This window comes from Equus asinus, chromosome 21 (genome assembly GCF_041296235.1).
Source record: "Equus asinus isolate D_3611 breed Donkey chromosome 21, EquAss-T2T_v2, whole genome shotgun sequence".
NCBI classification, from domain to species: Eukaryota; Metazoa; Chordata; class Mammalia; order Perissodactyla; family Equidae; genus Equus; species Equus asinus.
The window spans coordinates 28,538,831-28,561,278 of record NC_091810.1 but is presented as its reverse complement, the minus strand read 5'-3'; the positions used below and the strand labels follow the sequence as shown (position 1 = coordinate 28,561,278).

The following is a 22,448-nucleotide window of genomic DNA, read 5'->3' as shown; positions in this document are numbered from 1 at the left end:
TACATTCTGTGAAGTACTCCTGTGGATGTTTGTTTATCCGGTTGAAAAACTGAAAGAACATTTTAAGACTGAGTTGATCTTGACCGAGGCAGAATAATGAATTTCAGAGCTTTGTCTAGGACCCTGCAAACTTAAGAATTCTTAACAGGAGGCTCATGGAAGGGTTCCAAGGAGTCAATGAGTCCCATGAAATTGTGTGTGTGCACACATGGGAGAGAGAGGGAATGACAGAATATGAGAAGACGCGTTTTTTGGCACGAAGATCCAGAACTCTCATCAGATCCTTAACGAGGAGGGGGTCTGTTCCCCCAAACCACAAAGAGCCGCTGAGATGAGAGCAAACACAGTCCTCTTCTCCCCCTCCCATCAGCTCACACAGCCATGCTCCTCTAAGTAGAGAAGCAAAGCCACCAGTATTTTGCCTGTTCCTCCTCCTCCTCCTCCTCCTCATGAGCCTACAGCTTGTTTTCCATTTCTCTTTGCAATATGCCTTACTCACCATTTACTCAAAACAACCCTGTGACGTCCCTATTCCCTACAGAGTGGAATTCGACACAAAGAGAAGGCTGGACTGGACTCCATCCAAATGGGTTAGTTACTCAAGTAACACCGGGGCCCCTTCTGTGGCCCTTTCACCTGTGAGGCAGTTTCTTGACATCCAGCCTAAGACTCCAAACAGGGCTTTTATTTCATCTTGACTTCAGTCTGACTATAAAAACTACATGTGGACTGCCTCATATACCATATCCGTGGTTTGGTAATTCTCCATAAATGATTATGTTTTGTGATTGTTGTTATTTTTCCAGAGAGTGGTTTGAATCATATCTTGCTTCATAACAATAAAATTTACCTCAAACTAATTCTGAAATACAATACAGCTGCCTTGACAGTATCCAGTGAATGACTTCCACATAAGGCACCAGAAGCAACCAGCAACTGGTTCTATTTTAGTAAAATGCCTTTTGAGGGGAGAGGGGATGAATTCTGGGGTTTGAGGTTTATCCAAGTATAAATTTTCAAGGTTCAAACACACTCCTACATACAGAAGAACAGACCTATGCAACAGCATAAGCAACACTCCTTTGGGATTCTCGTCATAGAAAGAAGCGTGTGTGTGCACGCGCATGAATATGTGCATGAGGGTGAGTGTGTGTGCGGCTTTCTCCCAGTCAGCTAAGGAGGCAAAGAGAACTGACGGTTTGCTCAGAATGACTGCCAGTTCCCCCTATGTTTTAAAACAAAAACACTCCCCCCATACCACGAGCATATGTCCTTAAATATTATCTTTCATGCAGAACCCCGCCAGATCACCAATGAGCACTCAACTCTGTTACATGAGTCTCTGAAAAAATGTGACTCTGCTTTTGGAAGGTACATCTTTCAACACCCGCCTTGGAATTTGTGTGGTGCGTCTGTGAATGTGTGATCATCCATTTCTATATATTTTAAAATTTTATTTCTGATTATAGAGAAATAGCTACTCATTGTGGAAGATAAAATTTTTTACATTATATGCGTGTATAGTATACATTCAACTTCTTGGAGTCCTAGTCCCAGGACCAAAGGGAATATGTACAGGGACATTACAACAGTAGTGTTTGCAGGTCCAAAAATGCAAAATAATTGAAGGATATATCAATACATGTGTCACTGAAGAAGCTGGGGCCACATCCATATGATGAAATAGCATGCATTTATTAAAACCAATGAGTTAATATCTGCATCTACTGTAGCAATGGGCACAATACACTGTTAAAGAAAGAAAGTCAGCATATGAGTACTGTAGGATTCCACTTGTGTAAAGACAATGATCTAGAAAAGAAAAGAAAAATCTAATATCCCATGTGTGTGCACGTGCTTCTGTTTCTGTACGATCATGGAGAAGGCTGTGGAAGGATATGAGCCAGGCTGAACCACCGCTTACTGCAAGACACAGGAGGAGGGAAACGAGAGGGAGGCGGAGATTGGTCTTTTTCGTTTTTTTTTTTTTTTTTCTGCTTTATCTCCCCAAACCCCCCCGTACACAGCTGTATATCTTAGTTGCACATCCTTTTAGTTGTGGGATGTGGGACACCGCCTCAACGTGGCCTGACGAGTGGTGCCATGTCTGCGCCCAGGATCCGAACCCTGGGCCACCGCAGTGGAGCACGCGAACTTAACCACTCGGCCATGGAGCCAGCCCCTCTTTTTCGTTTTAAAATTTCTATTGTTTCAAAGATTGGGACAAGTACACATAACTTTACAATTTGGGCAGTGGACTATCCAATGAAAGATGTTTCTTAAAGAGAGAGCGAGAGAACTGAATATTACAATAAAAAAAAATGATCTAAGAATCCACTGCCTTTAACCCTCCAAATCAGGCCACTGCTGACAACCTGCTGTGTACAAATTCCCAATATTCCCCATACCTACACTGAAATAACTTTTTAAACAAAATATAAACATTATCTATGTGTGTATATACCTCTCTCACACATATATATAGTTTTGTAATATGCTTGTTTATTTAATGAGGCTTCAACGTCTCTCCATGGCATGCCGTCTGGTTGGGCAGAAATTTGACATAAAGGCAAGCATGCAGAGCCACATGGAAATTGGGATCCCGTCGCCCTCAACTGCCAGCTGTGAGACCTCCAATAACACACTTAACCTGAGCCTCAGCGGTGTCCACTGTAAAACAGGAACAAGACTATCCGTTATTGCAGGGTTGTGGGAAGAATGAAATGAAACACATTTGGATAACCAAGCTCATTGCCTGACATACAGCAGGTGCTCAACAAATGGAAACTATCAATAAGAATGATGTAATAAAAATAATGTCACTGAGTACTTGCTATGTACTAAGAACTCTTCTCAGAGCTTCTAAGATCTTGAGATATATTCACTCATTCAACCTGCACACCTAACTTTTGACAGATGCTATCATCCTCATGTTTCAGATGAGAAAATGAAGGCCCAGAGAAGTGAAGTAACTTGTCCAAGCCTACACAGCTAATAGTATCAGAGCTGGGATTCGAGCCCAGGCTGGCTCACCCTTATCCACCACACATACTGCGGCCTGATGCTGTGATTGTGGTAGAATTTTACGGAAGCAAGTTCTACAGGAGCATTTGTGTGAACCCTGGAACAAAGATTAACCATGCTAGCAAAACAGCCTCAGGCTAGTGGTTGATCTTCTCAGCACTAGTTCCAAGACTTTTTCACCTGGGGACATATATGTGTGCACTCACCTGGACCTCACAAACTGGCCCACCCGTGACGTTCAACACTCTCTACCCCGTGTCCATCCAGTTACTCTCTGACAAGGACACTCACAAGCCAGGAGCTTCCCTTTCCCCCATGAGCACTTCCAGCCCCAAAACAAAATTTAACCAAACAAATGGAGAAAATGCCACAAGTAAAATAGGACAAACTGGCGTCAAGTCTGCACTACCTGCATCACAGTCCTTCGCTGGGTCACGACAGGTGTCTGCACCCCAGGTGGGCAGCTCGTGACACTGAATATCTCATTAGCTTATGATGGAATGAAGGGTCCCACGTTAGGCTCTGATCACGGATCAGCTTATTAACATACAGGCGACCCCAATGTCAGGAAGAAATAGCTTATTTCCAATCTCCAGAAACCAGGGACATTTAGCAATGTGTCTACTATCACTTTCAGTACTCTCGAAAATTAAACCAAAATGGCACCTGTTTCCTTAATGGTCTAAAAGACCTCAAGTTCTAGCTTTGTCTCGTAGCTAGTCTGTAACGTGAAACCATCAACAATTAGCTTCACGCCTTCACTGCCAATGCCACTGCAGTTCTATTCTGTCTCTGACAAGGCCAGGACATTCCCTCTGTCTGGTGTGGTAAATGAGGGAAGAAAAATGAAAGGAAGAAAAAAAGGCAGGCCATTTATAAGCCAAGAGTTTACGTCAATGCTCTTAAGGAGCGAAATCTGGCATCCTTGTTACAGGACTCTCTTCCTCCATCGCTCATGAACTTCAGGTGGCCAGGGGTGAAGTGAGGAAGGAGGGAAAAAAGAAGGAAGAGAGAAGAACAACCACTTCTGCCCAGGAAACAGGATACTGGCGGACACACCCCTTCCACTTTTGAATTGAGCTTGAGCAGTAACAACATGTTTTGCTCAATTAAGACAATGGCTACATTTCCAGCAGAAGTTACCAACTTTTACTCCTTACTTGGATGCTCCATTAAATGTGGGGTGTGTGTGTGAGAAAATAAATGGAAACTGATTTAGAAAAAAAGAAAAAAATTACTAATAAAACAACCTAGTTTTTTTGTTTTGTTTTCTTAAAGTTCCTTGAAACATTTTACTTATTTATTTATTTTTGGTGAGGAAGATTGTACCTGAGCTAACACCTGTGCCAATCTTCCTCTACTTTATGTGGGATGCCACCACAGCATGGCTTGATGAGTGGTGCTAGGGCTGTGCCCATGATCCGAACCTGCAAACCCAAGGCTGCCGAAGTGGAGCATGCAAACTTAGCCACTGTACCACTGGGCCGGCCCCCTTGAAATATTTTTTTTTTTTTGGATTCTTCTAGAGTTATTCTGGTTTAGATTCTAGTGTTACTTATGGGAGGTCCTTAAACAACATTTCATGGCAGTTTCTCTAAAGTAAATACAAACACTACATTGCATTCTATTATTACTACTGTGCATTCTTGTCTGGGTCTCAAGTGAAGCAAAATGTTGTATTAAAACCAAAATCACTGATACATGTTAACAGAAGTGGCTAATTATGCACAGAGTTTACCACGATTCTTTCAACTTACGTAATAGAAATATCACTTATTTTTTAAAACATCCATTTGAATGAATTCTGCCATCCCACATCCCGAAAGGAGAGAGAACCTGCATTGTTTTTATCTCCTTTTGAAATCTTTAAGCAAAAAATTATTTTTTCAAAATAAACTGTTTAATGTGAGTCCAGGCTGCCTCCACCTTCGAGGCGGAACACTTCAGTTTTAAGCTGGCTGACATATAAACACACAAGCAAATGCCCAATTCTAGACAATTTTAGTTTCCTCTCTTGGCTCGTGTTTAAAGCGAAAATTAAGACAGTTGCTCTATGTTAGTCTCACTATTCTAAAGCTCACGAATTCAAGTTTTAAAGTTTCTGTTAGCAAATGTTATCAGAATACAGATCAGGAAATATCTGTTATGTAGTTTCTACCTGATTGCTATTAACATTTACATTGTTTTTAGCTTAATATTAATTCTATTTGGGTACTGATCTATTTTCACTGGTCATCTTTTCCCTCTAGTTCAGCAGAGACCACAAATCTCAAAAATTATGGCAGAAAGATAACAGTAAAAAAGGTACAATAAATCTGTTTACAATGACAGGCTTTAGACATCTCCAGCTCATCAAATCCCTCCAGGGTGTGGTCTTGGGGGCGAGAAGCAGAGAAGGTCTTTCACGAGGGCCTCGCTTAATGCTCTCATTTGCATTCCCCTCCAAGGAAGCCCTCAGAAAGCTCCACTGAGGTTTATTGCTTCACTAACAACCTGGTTTAATCAGGCAACTGGAGCAAAGGAATTATTTCCTGGAAAATGTATGTAAATTCCATGGCAACAATCTTGGCTCACCTTGCATTGAAGAATATGACACACTCACATAGAAGTGAGTGAAGGCACCTTCCAGAACTTAGTTGCTATTGATTTTATGTTGCCAAAGCGGGGTCCTACAGGAAGACAACACCAAGGTCAACGAGACAGGAGAAGACAAAGGTGACCAACATTAAATATTTTCCAAATAGGGTGGCAAAGCCTGCAGCTTCACAAGCAAAAAAGAGCCACTACTAGAGGAAACGTATGCTCTGTTTCACATAAAGTGAGTTAACCGGAGATAACATGATTTCCTAAATCTTATTGCTAAATATGACCAAGAAAAATGTTTACTTAAAATATAAAGATTGGAATTCATAAATGCAGATTTTTTTAAGTTTAGTTTATAAAACCCAATGTGGTATATCAAAAATTGAACTCCTGATTTTCTTATGATACCATTATATTTATCTTTTTTCTAAAATAAACCAAAATTAGGGCTTCCTCAGGCTTTCTCTCTGGCAGGCCCCTTTACTCCCTTGCTTCCAAATAAAGGAACTCTCTGCTCCGAAATTCCCCCTGACACTGGCACAGATGGCTATTTTAAGGCCCTGCTATTTCTGTACAGACAGCTGGCAGATTCCACCTGTCTGCAGGAGGTGTTGTCAAAGTATCAAATGTCCCCAAGACCTCAGGACATACTGTCACCTGCCTTTAATGCTTCTAATGTTAGACCTCCTGCAGTTTTATCCTCAGAAGTTGATCATGTGACTTGAAAATCTATTTCCAAGTCAGGCAACAGATATTTACTGATCGAATACTCCACACAGGCCCAGCGCTGGGTCCTGGGAACACTGCAAATACAGAGTTCAATGCATGTGGCCCTGCTCTCGGATGTGCGGTCCTTCCCTAACGAACTGCAAACCTCAAAGGCACACCTGGCCAGCAGGGTTCAAGGGATGCTGGATTCAGAAGCCTATGTGGGTAGAACTTACAAACTTCCCCACAGACTCTGGAAAGCAATCACAACATATGCCACATGAAACATCCACTTCAAACATCAGGCTGATACGAATCTCCTCGATGAGAGAAGAAATTGCCCTGTACCCCAGAGTGCCACACTTAGAAACAAATTAGATGCCAAAGGATGGACCTAGGCGCCTTGTGGTAAGTCCATTACGACACAAGTGACCGCTATCTGACGCCGTCCTCAGGCAAGAAGTTCCTAAGTGGAAAGGTGACAGGTAGGAGGACTTATTTTTGCAAATACAGTCATATATTCTAATATCAGATCTGACTCCATTCTTTTGGCAAGAGGCTGGGACTTAGATGTGCCATCAGCAGATCCAACAGACTCCAAGGTTTAATATCAGAAAAAGACATCTGTGGTCAACACGGAAGGTACAGCTTGTCCTTCAACGCAGGACGTTTTCAAACTGTTGGCTACTGCCCTTTAGTGAGCCATGAAATCAACTTACTGGGTGGCTAAGAGCATTAAAAGAAACAAATAAAATAGAAATGCCAGACAGTGCTGCACGTAGTAAGGAGAAACGTCTCTCATGAACCTTTCTTCAATTTTTATACATATATACCAGGACCCACTCACATTTGGGAGTGCTGCGCTGGGCTGTATATAAAACATATTTCTTACTGCAGGTCAGTACCAAAAACGTTTGCAAAATGCTCTTTCGAAGAGCAGTCTAGCAAGAGGAACTGTTTGAGCCGTTCTTCTATCTATGTTTGGGTTGCATCAATAGACAAATATGCATACTTATAACAGCTACAACTGGAATGGATAATGACAGCATAGTTTTTCAAAAACATATAAAACTTTGTTTATCAAGGATGAATTCCCTGATTTCTGGCCTATGACACCAATATTTACCTTTTTGCCTCTGAAATTCTTTAACAATGATGGAGTTAGTCCTCTCCGTAGTGGGTTCTAATCTCTAAAAGCTCCTTCATTCCTCAACCAACCAAACCAAACTGGCTACCCAAAGCCTTTAGCTCAGACTGGCAAACGGCCGCAGTAGGCAAGATGAAGTCAGGAGCACTTGATACTATTGTGGGTTGCTCAGGGCTGTGCTATTAAAGGACCTTGACTGACATGATGAGCAAGCCATTCCCTCTTCAATCTCCAACCAGTCTGATTGCATCTAGGGGACAGATTCAGTTTGGACCTAAATGTTTCTAACACTTTTCAACAACAAAACTTTATGTGTAACATACCTACAGGAAGTGAATAAATCTTAACTGTGCATCTTGACGCATCTTCACAGCATGAGCACACTCATTCCCATTACCCAGACGAAGAACAGAATGGGACCAGAACCCTAAAAGTTCTCCTGTGGCCTGCTCCCAATCACAATCCTTACTTCTAATCCCTTAGAATAATTTCTTAAAGAGAAAGCAAGGCTCAGCATCAAAGTCTTGAGTAAGCAACAGTAGCTAGCTGAAATTTACCAATACTATGCCTTTATTGTATTTATTTCTACCTTTATCTTCTATTTATAGCAGATGAAAATGGCTTTCCACTTACAATGATGACCTGCAGTTTTCTTTTAAAGTAAATTTAAGTTAAACAAAAGTACGTTGCTGTAAGAAAAATGTTAAGTATTTAACAAAACAGCTGATGCATATGTGGCAAAAACTGAGCAGGGGGTATATGACTGATTAAGTTTGAAAAACACTTGTTCAGGTTTGCTGATCAGTGCAAAATGGTAAACAGGATTAACCCACAGGCCCTCACTCTGATTTTCTGAGGATGAGGGTGGATTCTCTCTCCTGCCCCAAGGTATATCAAAAGGACTAATTTCCTCTCTTGCACAATCTTAAAACAGATTAATGGTGAGTGCTCCTGAGAGATGATATGACGTATTTTTACACCCTTCTGGCTTATATTTCTCACATGCATCATGCTTAATCAAGACTAGAGTAAGAATGAAAGGAAGCATATTGAATTTTTCTCTTCTTAAATCTCTACTACTTTAAGTTGTAAAAGATCATTTAGAACTGGGATCAATTTTAACAAAAGGCCACAAACAGCTCATGCTGAAGGCCTTCGATGTTCTAATTATGGCAAAAAACAACCTTACATGGACTTAACTTTCAAACATACTGAAGGAGAAAGGAAAATATCATTTCAATAGAAACAGCAACTTCCTTCCTTGTCCTCTTCTCTCTGAATTACTATAATTCCCCGTATGTTCTATTAAATCTAATAAATTCAGCAGGTGAGACTCTCTGCATTTCACATATAAGATTTTAACACATCAAGCAAATTAACCTAAACTGACCTATGAATAGACTTCGTAGGAATTAAGTCACCTTGTCAAAATAACAATTTCCTCGCCTCCACTTTACAAAACCACTACTTGCCCAAAGGATTCTCCTTTCATTTCTTACAAAGTATAAACAAAGGTTATTAAACAGGGACTATATTCAAAACAGCTTAGACCTTCATCCAATTTGTCCTGGGTCTCCATTGAGTGACTCATACAAAATAAAGGTGAAATCTCGAAAATTACTAATGTGAAGTCAATGAAGTGCTTATGTATTCAGGTGTACCCTTCACTCACAGATTCATATATAAAGTCATACATATACACAGAGTTTTTACAAGCTTTTTAACTCAAAGCAATCTAAGTCTGATTTGTCAAAACACAGCAAATTAAAGGACTGTGGCTAATAAAACAAAGTGTAGTTTAGAACTTGATTAAAACATAAATACCAAGGTAAGGTAAAGATTTTCTGAAAATGATTCCGCCAAAAGTAGCGTTTAATGTCCTTCCTCTGCCTGATCAGTTTCCCTCTGCTGTTTCATACACCAAACGGAATTAGTCCCCTAGATAGCAGATGCTGATTAGGGCAGCAGAATGGAGAAATTACAAACCTCACCACCTTTGTTACCATCATCATCAGTCCTTTAGAAGGAAAGAAGAATGGAGTTCTTTCTAGTTTTCAAACTTACCTTTTTAATCACCAAAGAAAATTAAGATGTTGCACCAGTGACAGTTATTAAGATTCTTCAGGCTTGCAATAAAAACATGATGAATTTTTTTTCTTGCTTGATTCCCTCTCTTCTACAGTTCCTTTATAACCAGCAATTCTATTCCAAGTCGCCAACATATGTTACTACCACCTCACCTGAGGTTCTTATAAGCACACAGACTCTTTGATAGTTCAAAGAATGATAAAAGCATTAAAAATCCAATAACACTGCTGCAACAAAATCATACTTAATCCTATTTTACTTGAGCTCCTCCCATTTCATTGAAGCTAGAGTTTAGAACAAGTAACAAAAATATTATGCGTTACAAATCTAATTTCCATGCCTCATCAGATTCCAGCACACAGGCCATTGTGTCTGTTTCTGATTGAGCAAACTGATAGTAAGAATTATCTTGACAAAAAACTATCTGTAAGGGTTTCTAGTTTCATCTTGATACTTTATTGTATTTTTCAATTTTTCTACATTGGTCTATTATATTAACATCAAGATATAAAAATGTTACCCTAAAAATAAATTAAATGTAACCTGCAATCTTAAGGGCAGATTTTGTCAAAGAAACACAAACTCTTCATAATTTTAAGACAATCCCAATATTCCTCATGAGTCAGTATAAAAGTGGAAATCTTAATCCGTTCTGGCCCTTTAAAAATAGCTGATAGTGAACACACAATTGTTTTACTTTATTTTTAGAACACTTAAGTCAGCACATATGCAATGAATTACCATCTTGTTCACACTAAGATGTAAATTAAGAATTACTCCTGATTGATCAATTATTGTGATTTATATGGCCTTAGGAAGTGGCAGGTCTTTCTCAATCCAGATTCAAAAGGTCACTAATTTTAAAAAGAAATCTAAAACAAATTAAAATGGTCTATTCACAGCTGTGATTTCAGGTTTATGAAACTGTGCCATACAACTGTCATCAAAGCCCTGTCTGGCTGGAAGGTCCCCCGAGCCCAGCCTCCACAGAACTACAGGAAACAACACAGCACAGCTAACCACCTGGTGAGCATTTATCCTGGGGCCAAATTTACAGTATTCAGACACATGCATTATTTTCTTTATTACAGCAACCTTATGATATATGTAATGGTGACCATATTTTACAGAAGAAAGCAGTGCTCAGAAACGCTAAGACGCTTGTCCAAGGCTGTGAGGCTAGCAAATGATAGAACCGGAATTCAGAATCTGGTCTGATTCCAGAGTCCATGACTCTTAACCACTCTGTATACTGACTGCTTTTCTTGTGACCCTAGTGTCAATCATCGTCCCGCTACATAGGTCTTACATATAAACTCCGTAAAGCCAGGGGCCACATGTTAGCTCTCTATGGCTCCTGACCTATCCCATATTAGGGAGAACTCAATGCACATCCAGTATGCCTGCTGGAGGTTTTTCCTCATCCTAAGAACTCACGCAAGATGAAGATTTTCAACAAGCCACAACCAGAGATGACTCTGTATAATTTATCCTCCTCCCAATTTTTTAAACAAACACCTAATAATTTTTTGAATATGAGTTGCATGTGTCTGGCTAATGAATTCTCAAAGCAATGGGTCTGGAAATGTAAATTTCCTAGCAACAGTCATTCTATGAAAAGAACAAAAACTGTCTTTGATTAGGGAATGTCAGCACAGATTTTGTTCCACCCTAGAGTTTCTCCAAATACTGAAAAACAAAAAATAAATATATTTAGCTCTTTTTAAAATAGACTGGAATGTCCCTTTAGGGAGGTGGAGGAGTGGCTATGAAACCAAACACTGTCAGGCTTACAGCTCTCCTGATCCCCAGAGCTGTCAAATGACTCACGAGGACGAGCAGGAAAAGAGGAAGTGATGAAAGATGGAAACGAAGAGAATCCAAAGAGCCAAAAAGGCAGCAGGGAGTGCCACCCTCAGGAGAAAAGGGGTGGGACCCACACTCGTGGCAGTTCAAATGACTATCAAAATAGACAAAGATGGGAAAAGGCAACGGTCTCCTTGGAGCGGCGTGGCAGAGGCAGACGAACTCCGGACCAGCTGCCCTCCCGTGGGAGGCACATGGGAATCACTCATCATCATCATCAGAGATCGTGCTGCGGCAGCTTCCACCCTGGGGTACCCAGAGTTCCCAGCGAAAGTGGCATAATTGCAAATCAGTGCTCGCTGATGCCAAAAGCGCTTGGGTCTTCCCATTTGCCATTCCCACTGACAATTCCTAATTCAATACTCCCTCCTTCTGTTCACAGCACCCTAACCTATAGGCACTGTGTTCAGTGTTTGTTTCCAAAATGACGTCGACCTAGTGCTTAGAAGAGCTCCCTTAGTGCCTCTCCCACAAAGCTCATTTTCCATTCACTTCACAGTTTATAAATTAAGTGAGACCATCCCAAACATACCCTCCAAATTCGATAAAAGTTCATCTGGCTCTTTTTGTATTATAGTAACAGACAGGAAGACAAAAACTTAATTTTTTAAAAGACAGATATGAGTTATTGTACTCAAAACTCCCATACTTAAAGATAAGAGTGTGGATATCATGTGTAAGGAAGATGACTTAAAATGCATCTTATCTGGACTGTTGTCAAGGCTTTCTTGTTTTGTTTTTTTGTCCTTGGGAAATTACCGAAGATTTCGTTTTTTGACCTAATCTTTATCTGAAAAATGTAATGGGGACACCAGTCATTTCTGATTTATTCTTGAGTTTTAAACACTTTGTGGATGATCTAATTAAATCTTTTTATTAAGGGAGGACAACGAGGGATAGATTTAAAACTCCCGTGGAGCCAGAACTCCCACAAAAATATACAGCGTCAACGTGAAGTGAACTCTGATGAACTTAGGCCGAGAATGGGAGGGGGGGCTCTGCCAGAGAGCCGTATCCATCCTCCTGATTCCAGGGTTTCAGCATGAGCTGTCCACACATTTCCAGACCTGGGGCCATATGCTACAAGCTTTTAGAAATGAGAATGTCAAGTGATGTCTCAAAGGCAACACACAACCAGGAGTCAGCTTGGTGATGTTTAAAATTCAAAAGAAACTTCTAACATCACATTTTTCATCTTTACTGTTTTCTGGATTATGAAAATAATACTCGGGGCCGGCAGTGAAAGAAGCCAGATAGAAAAGGACAATCTCTGTATGACTCCACTCATATGAGGAATTTAAACATGTGGACAAAGAGAACAGATTAGTGGCTACCAGGGGAAAGCAGTGGTGGGCACAAAGGGTGAAGGGGTGCACCTACAACACGACTGACAAACAATAATGTACAACTGAAATTTCACAAGATTGTAAACTATCATTAACTCAATAAAAATAATAATACTACTCAGGGCTGGCCCAGTGGCGCAGTACTTAAGTGTGCACATTCCGCTTCGGCCCAGGGTTTGCCGGTTCAGATCCCGGGTGTGGACATGGCACCGCTTAGCAGGCCATGCTGTGGCAGGCATCCCGCATATAAAGTAGAGGAAGATGGGCATGGATGTTAGCTCAGGGCCAGTCTTCCTCAGCAAAAAGAGGAGGACTGGCAGCAGATGTTAGCTCAGGGCTAATCCTCCTCAAAGAAAAAATAATAATAATACTCTTCTTTTCTTTGGAGAATCCAACATTACAGAAACGTGACTTTAAAAATGTCAAGTCTTCCCTATAATCCCACTGCACAAAACAATTATAATAGCTATAAAATGCTGATTAGCTCAGAGTATTTTTCCTACGAAAAGACTAATATATATAAACGCCTTTAAAATAAACAAATTGCATCATGACATATGTTCCATTCTTCACCTAACTTGCATGTTTGTGGCTGATGTGTAGTGATGTCTGTTACAAAGATGTTCACTGAAAAGCTAGTTGTTTGGGTTTTTTCTGAAAAGCTGGTTTGTTAGTTTTAATAGCAAAATAGTAAGAAGAAAGTAACAACAATAGTAATAAATACATCAGTACAGTCATTAGAAAGAAATTAATACATAATGCACATTTTTTTTAAAGATAACCAGGGAGTAAAGAGGGAATATTTGGTTTCAGTTGGTCACATTATTAATTCTGGGAAGTAAGTCTCCCTGAAATAGTTCAGGGTTTTCTCAATAATCCCATAGCAGCATTATACTCTTGCTGAAACATATAAGAAGACGAAAAGAGATCTCAGGAGTATTTTGCTGACTTCTATATTTAGCTTTGGTATTAAGTTCTGGCATCAGATACCAAAATTTTAATTTGAAATACCAATTCTTCATATTCACACTTAATAGCAAAAAACCTTTGACCTACATTATCTTCTTGATCCACCCAGACAGCGTGACAGGTAGGGGAGATAGATGGTTATGCTTGTCCCACTTGAGAGATGAAGAAATCAAGGCTCAGCATTTAGGATACTAAGACCGTAGAGAGAGTAACTGGGTAGAAACCTAAACCTGGGTCTCCTGATTTAAATTTCAGGGCTCTTTCCACCTTAACATGCACCTTCTAATACTACCGAAAGCAGCTACATTTTAGAAGACCATTATGTAGTTTTGCCAGGATCTTCTATTGCTGTAGTATAGGCTATTAGATGGAAGTGATAAGAATGCTCAAATAGAGAGGTAGGAGGAGGAAAAAAACCAAGATACTATAAAGGTGTTCACTTTATTTCACATCTGACGACCAAAAAGACCGACTGATACATTACTATTGAGTACACACTACACCAAGGAAAGGAGAGTCATTACTTCCAAATGATAATGCAGGCATTCCAAAAACATCACCGAAGTGAGTCTGTCTGGGGCTAGCAAATACACAGCCAAAAGGTCACCCCCTCCTCTCGTGCCTGTGGCAAACATCGCTCAATGTTCACCACACTCGTCCCCACTTAATCCAGACATGGTCTCAGAACCTTCCACATCATAATCCAGGTAACAACACAGGCGGCTGATGGAAACTGGTACATATGATGAAGCTCTGATCTCTGCCTCTGGAAATGGAGAGTTGAAGTCTATCACCAATAACTGGTCTTTAAGATCTGCTTAGTTTTGCAGCTAAGAATAAGTCTTCTCAACACAGCCAGAATTATACCAACTCTCTTCCATCAAAAAAGATTATTTGGGTAACTGAGGTAATTAGTTAGAGATGTCAAATTAACGCAAATACTTTTCACTTCTTAAGTGGATAACTGTGACAGAATTCTTCACTCTCGTCTGTTAAATGTGGTCAATGGGTATCAGTCACTAAAGAGGACAGCAGTAGAGCCTCATGTGTTTATTTCTAACATTACCCAAAAGCGGCTTGTGCATATGTGTGCCTGTTTAGCAATAATAAGTTTCCTGTGTATAGTTACACAAGAAATATTGAGACCTTCTTACCCCATAATGAAAATGAAAGTATAACTACAAAACACCTAGTTTATAGGCTATTATTCTCCAAAATCAAACCGAAAATAATATAGAAATATTTTAAACAACTTTCATCAACAATTTTTAACTCACTGATAACATCTAAGCAAAGATCAGAGATTTGATTCAAAGGGAAAGAGCACATTCATCACTATTTCAGAAGGGACTCTTTAGGAGTTGCAAATACTTAAAGAGAAAGGATAAAATTAACTATTCAGACTTGGAATGAAACTGGAGGTATTGATATAGGCATAGTTTATAGTTTTCAAAACATACAGAAGGATGAATAGAGAACTAGATGGAGGTGTGTTGAAGATATTGTGTGTGTGTGTGTGTGTGTTCATATGTACATATTTACATTTGCTAGCTCTGTTGACTGAGAGTGCCCAGAAACAATGAAACCCCAATCATAATGATCACCCAGCACCCATATTTTGGTTTCTGAACACCATTCTTCACTAAATGGAACTAGAGCTACTTGGAGAAACAGCTGACTCCAGAGCTGGGGTAAGGAAAGCACAAGATGAGCCGGGAACACCTTGTGATTCCAGAAAGTAAGAAAGTGCTCAAAAAATCATGGAAGATGTCACAAGGATAGAGGTACCAGCTTGAAAAAGCTCCTCTGGTCAAAACTAGCCAATGTGAACGCCAAATTTTAAGAATCCATGAGTCCATACTGAAATAGATAGATAGACAGACACAGAGATAGTGAGAGAGAGATAAATAGGTAGATAAAAATAGGGGAGAAAGGAACGCTCTTTCTTATAGTGGAAAGCCATCTAATAAATGTAGAAGGAATGCAGTTAGAAAATCACCATTTGTCAACTATCATAATAATCATCAATCAAAAACCCTAAGTGGATGCTAAAACCAGTGTATGAAAGTTTGAGGAGTATCAGGATATTTACAAAAACACAAGATACAAGATAAAGGAGAAAACAGGGACTTTACAGGGCAGAAACCGGGCAGATGTGACTTTAACCAAATGGTCCGAGTTAATATCAACAATAAAGGGACAAATTGATATCGCGGGACTCCCAAGACGATGCGCCAAGAAGGAGGCACCAACATTTCTGTAGTATTCCTGCCCAAAATGTATGATCTGAATGCACACTCATGAAAAAACATCAGACAAACCCAAATTGAGAGACACTACGGAAGACCTGTTTTGTACTCTTCAAAAACATAGCATGTAAGACAAAAATTAACTGTTCTAAGGGAGACTAAAGAAATATGACAACTAAACTAAACATGACAACTCAGAACATTATCTTTGGCCTAACAATAACAAATGGTGAAAACTCACTTTGCCCCACCAAGTAGCCTGGGTCTGGGAGGGAAGGCATTGTTAATCCTTTCTAGTCAACCCTGCAACCCAGCCTTGTTAGCAATGACAGACCAACTAAACCGAGAGCAAACAAAAACAGAGAATGACGGATTTACACAAAAGCCTCTGAGGTTACACAGCTTCTGTGACCACATCCTTGGGTCTTCAAATCATAACACTTCCAAGATGAACACATATTTACAGAAGATTGTACAAAATAATGGTTATTGGCAACAGAGGGCTTAAGTCTCCCACTTTCACTGCATTCAGAGAATCCCACTTGCTCTCTCAAAGCAGAACAGGACACTGCATTTAACCCAGACAGTTGTTAGAGACTCCCTGAGCACCGAATGGGAGACTAGCATAACACAAAAAGGAGCCCAGGTCTCCAACCCAAGAAGCTTGAAGACAGACATAAATATCAATATGGGTGGCCTCTACAAATCTTTGAGAAAGAATTTCAGCGGAGTTGCATCGCCTGGTCGTTTAACATATATGCAAGCCATGTGGATAAAAACAATTGGCTGGAGAGAGAAACTACTATACTGATAACACAAGCCTCCAAAATGAATTTGTGGGTTTCTTTGTAGGTCTTGGTTCCCCATGCTTTTCCTGGGGAGAGCATTTCACCAAATGAGGTGTTTGTATAGCAAGTCCACTGGGCAAACAGGGAGATGTTCCAACGCTGGGGAGCCTGTGCGTTGGACATGGAGAGATGGTATGTTCCCCACATGGCCCGTCCCTGAGGGATTTTTGAGGATAATATTGACCATACGTGATTTTTCACCTTTTGCTCTCTCCTAAATAACTTACGGTAGAATTGGGTAGAATGTGATTGTTCCAGAGTCGAGTCCAGAGGTCACAGAGAAAGGTGCTATATTTGTGACAAATCCTGCTTATGTTGACTAACCCACACCTGGGGGCACGGGGAAGATTTTTCCAAAGGTTTAAACTGTTAGAAAGAACTAAAGCCTAACTCCTCTAAGCAATCTAGTGGCATTAAAGTATAGGAGCATCGCATTGTCTTCAAAAGGGAGTTTAGAAAGCAGGCTGTGAGACAGAAAACTAAAACCACTGTGGTATTTATGGTTTAGAATGAGTACAAAAGGTACTACGCAGAAATTAAATTTAGTTTTCGAAATAGGAGCTGAGTAGATGTAATCAAAGGTGAGATGCGAAGTTGTGAAAAGGCCCTGGGGCAGGGAGACGACACACAAAAAATCAGAAGTCAGGGCCAGTCTGGTGGCGCAGCAGTTAAGTTCACTTGCTCCGCTTCAGCAGCCCAGGGTTTACTGGTTCAGATCCTGGGCACAGACCTATGCACTACTTATCAAGCCATGCTGTGGTAGGCATCCCACATATAAAATAGAGGAAGGTGGGCATGGATGTTAGCTCAAGGCCAATCTTCCTCAGCAAAAAATCTTCCTCAAAAAAAAAAAATCAGAAACAAACACTGAATAAGTCGGAATTTGCTGTATCTCAGTACCAGATGTGAGGTAGGATGGGCACAACAGCCTGTCTGTCCCAACCCAGGGCAGTTGAGGGCACAAGATGTGAGTGGAGAGCATGGGCTCCTCGATCAGCCAGGCTCCAAAGGTGCAGCCACGTGGGTTGGGAGGGCACTTGAACTAAGGGGGCCAAGATTCCCAGCCAAGCCCCAGGATGGGCCAGCTCAGGCTTTCTTATCGGGCTCAAGAGCCCCCAGGAAGGGAACACAGTCAGTGGCTATTATCACTTAGACAGTCAGGCTGGAAAGGAAGGGACGGAGATAACTCTGTTCCTCAGCAGCTCACCCTGCATATAAGGTTTGGGAACAAGACAAAGCTCTACCCCGTTCCTCGGATGCCCCTATGATGCTCCGAGGGAGTGCTGGAAATCTGCAGGGGCATTTTTCACTGTCACAGTGTTTAGGGTGTGGACCAGACATGCTAGAAGTTCCACGATGCACAGAGTCCCATGCCATGAAGAATTATTCTGCTTCCAGCATAACTTTCACATATCCTGCCAGATATTTGTGAAAGTAAAATAACAAACTTGTTATAATTACCTGAGTGTAGACCCTAACTCTGTTTTACATATAAACACTAAGGGTTTTTTTGCAGTTTAAACAGACACAGATTGCACACCCATGTTCCTAGGAGCGTTATTCACGACAGTCAAAAGGTGGAAACAACCCAAGTGTCCATCAATAGAAGAACGGATAAACAAACTATGGTATACACATCTATACATACAGTGGAATCGTATTCAGCTTTAAAAAGGAAGGAATTCTGACAGAGACTACATCATGGATGAAGCTGGAGGACATCATGCTAAGTGAAATGAGCCAGATGCAAAAAGACAAATACCGTATGACTCCCCTTCTATGGGGAACAGGGAGTAGTCAGATTCACAGAGACAGAAAGTAGAATGGCAGCTGCCAGGAGGTGGGGGGAGAGGGCGGGGGGAGTTGTTGTTTAATGGGCACAGCGTCTGAGTTTGGGGTGATGAAAAAGTTCTGGAGATGGCTGCACGATAAGGTACATGTGTTAATGCCACAGAGAGGTACACCTAAAACCAGTTTAAATGGTAAATTTTATGTTATGTATATTTTAGCACAATTAAAATCACACACACACACACACACACAGAGAAGTGTGCAAATGAAAGGAAGTCTGCACTTCTTGTGTCAGAACTTAACCACAATCTGTTCACTACCGTGGAAAGTCGAATCGTGGACAGTGCTGCTGCTCACGGTGCCTGAGTCACCGGCACCACCCTCCTGCACCCGGCAGCACGCACAGCCGGGGCATCAGGGTGAGTCTACAAGGAGGCGCAAGCACCTGGTGGCATCATGGTGTTTTCCAAGGTCACTGTGCCCAAGCATTTACATACTGATCCATACATTTTATTATAAATTATCTTCCTTTTATTTTTCTATTACATTACAGCATATATATTTTACAATTAAGTGTATATGTATATAAATATTATTTATGAATTTCATTTCACAATAGTATTGGTGGCATTTCAAAATATCTGTTAAAAAAAAAAATTAAAAGAAGGTGTAGGCCTGGCTGTGCTGTGGACGGGAACCCCTGCTCTGGTCTCAAGGCACAGATAGCAGCAGCAGCAGCAGAGTAACTGTTGAAGACATCGCTGTAAGGACAAGACCCATTAAGTCTCTATGAATTTCATGTAAGCACCATTTTGCAAGAATTAAAGTCCTTATGGCAAAGGAGGTCTGGGGGTAGTTTTCCCCCTCCCCTGAAAAGGAAGAAATCTAGTGGAAAACTAGAAAACCCAACTCTTCTTACTGATGAAACACACACGCACACTTAAAATAATCAAATTTGTGCCTGGTAATAAACTCAGACACAGACAAGGTGAACCAGAGAACATGTTTTCCAGTCATGGGAATCACTGCATCATGTCAAAAGAGATTAGAATTTGACTGCGAAGGGCACAGTATGTCAAGTGCAATTACACATATATTATTTCTCTATTGTGATCATCCTTCTTTCCATCTCAACACCGGGACATGATTAATATTTACATACTATCCAAATGGGGAATATAACTTACCAGAAACCATACTGAACATTTCAAATAAAGATCACCCTTTGCCAAGAGAAAATCCTGCCCAGCTGTAGATTTCTCATTTGCAAAACATAAGAGCAATGAAATTCCATTACTTAGAGAAACTGGCTGTTCCACCAAACCCTTGGCAACGGAAGCTGTACTTATCTTTTTGAACAATAGTCTCAGATAATGTATTCTCTCAAAGAAAAAGACAGTAAGTACACATTTGAGCTCTTGAGAAAGCATTCTTGCCCAACAAATTCCTCTTAGAGAAAAATCCACTCCCCTGACCCCTGACCTGGGAAGTACAAAGACTGACCCTAAGACACGCAGCAAAAAAGTTCAAGTTTAAGAATGCTTCAAAGAGTCAACATGGATGGAACAATGTTAATAACATCCTTAAAACAAAATCAAGTGTCCTTTTAATATGTAAGTTACCACACTGCACCCACTCCCTCAGAAAAATGACTCTTACACCCTAATTCGTTCAGTCTGTTTTCCTTGCGAGATTTAACTGTATATTTTCCTGAGGATATAAATTAGCCTGCTTTGCACATCGAGGAATTCATCCAAATGAGACTGGAAAAGCAAGCCTTTGTTCTCTGTCTTCCCAATGCTCCTTTCCCCAGGAGAAGCACATGGCCAAATTCCAGTGGGTTCCATGAAACTTCACTCACGGCTTATCTCATGGTCAGAGTTCCCACTTGGTCCAAGGTTTTGAAATGGGCCATAAAAAGACTCATGAAATACAGACGCTACACAAATGTGTTTGGAAGAACAAACAGCCAGTGGCATCCATGCTGTTTTTCCAGTTTCCGATTTAATGTGCCATATTATGGCTATGGCCCACGGGTGAGTTTCTGGTGAGATTTCACATATCATCTTGGATTCTCATATTTAACTTTTTTCTACTAGGAGATCCAACAAATTTAACCCATGTATTTACTCACTACAAGAGCGATCAAAACAGTCAAAACTACCAGCAAAAGAGTTATCTGTATCAAACTGTGCAACAAGAGCCCATATAAGGAGGCATGAATATTTCTTTTCCTTTCAGCAACTTGGAGCATCCAAGGACACTGTGTGACCCTATTCCATAGTGTTGTACAGTGGGGCTGAGAGAGCCACCTCTCCCAGCGTAAATCTATAAACCAGCTATACGAAAGTTTGAAATGATGAGAGAAGTACTGAAAATGAAGAAGCTGGTGGCGATGTGAGAGACCATCCTTAACATCAATCTCTGCCTGCACATCACAGGACAGTCAACTCGTACAGCTGACAACAGGCAAAGAAGACAGAGACAAAAGAGAGAACGATGCATTCGTAGAAATAATTGTGTGCTGTGAGCTCTGAGGACATTAGAACGACTCCAATGCTGACACATTTATACCCTGGTAACCAAGATGAACCGAGTCACAATTCGTAGCACAGGGATTGCTCATCTGGTTTCAACTAACATACAACTCTCCAACGGTTTTCACACAAAGCTATAACTGAAGCATCCAAACAGATGCGAGGCTGCGTGAAAAGAGCCAAATTGTGTGCATGCCACTCATGATCTGGCTTCTCTATATTTAATATAAACAAAAACTTAACACCAAGGCAATCAACACTCAATCTGGTCCCACACAATCAGAGAATCTTGCCTCCTGCGCAACCATCCACTAGTGTAGGCCTTCCTCCCCTAACAAACATCCTGTATTGAGCCGGACGAAGACGGGATGGCATTCAGCCTATTAACAGACACTGGCCAGCGTTCACATACCTCAATAATCCTGTCATGAATTTGCAGGCCTCCGTCCTTGGCTGCCGGCCCACTGTCAACTATTTTGGATACAAAGATTCCTTCACTGGACGATCCATCTTGGTTATCCTTTGGGTTAAAAAAACACATGCATGAATGTTAGGCATTAAGTTGGTCATGAAAATAAAGCTTACACTCTTAAGACAGTAATGGACTCTTGCTGGTGTCAAAAGTGGCTTGCGGTAAAAGCCATTTGTTTCCCCTAATTTCTATTTTAAACTAAAATTAACACATACGCATTGTGAAATAGTTCAAACCATACCAAAAGTCGCTGCCATTTCCCACCCATTGTCCTTCTTTCCCTATATAGCATCTATTTGCAGTTTATGCATCCTTTCCGAAACATCTGAATGTATCATTTTCCTAAACACATACCTATTCCTTTTTTATGCGTGTAAATGTGTATGCGCTCCCCATTCTTGCATACCTTGCCTCTTTCACTTAACTTTAAAAGTCTTGGAGATTTTTTCACTATTAGTGCCATCGTCTACCTTACTCCCTTAAGCGGTTGAACAGTATCCCAACACAGGGATAATCAGCACTGTTTCCAGATGTTGCTATTAGAGACAGTGCTGTCTCTAAAACCTTCCAGTATTTTGAAATATCTTTGCTGGTATATGCCTGGGGTGAATCCCTAGCAATGGAACTGTTGGGTCAAAGGACATGTACATTTGATGGAGACTGCCAAAGTACCCTTCAGAGTGTTGGTACCGACAGCTCATTAGACACGCTTTTCCCACCTCCTCACCAGCATACAGGATTATTAAGCTTTTAAACATTCACTAATCTGACAGTGAAAATAGGTATTTTATTTTTGTTCTGATTTGCATCAGAAAAGCCC

The 22,448-nt window shown here is 40.7% G+C and overlaps 1 protein-coding gene across 2 annotated transcripts in view; it reads right to left on the bottom strand.

Annotated features, from left to right (window-relative positions):
* The window catches only part of PDZRN3 (PDZ domain containing ring finger 3), a 227,928-nt gene that overhangs the window by 183,201 nt on the left and 22,279 nt on the right, over positions 1-22,448 (bottom strand). Inside the window, exon 3 of one of the 2 annotated variants that reach the window (XM_014851953.3) lies at positions 21,569-21,676. In XM_014851953.3, the coding sequence (XP_014707439.1) occupies positions 21,569-21,676 (108 nt within the window). Of the gene's footprint in view, positions 1-7,441; positions 7,565-21,568; positions 21,677-22,448 lie in introns of those variants that run through there. The other variant, XM_070492237.1, reaches the window with a different exon arrangement.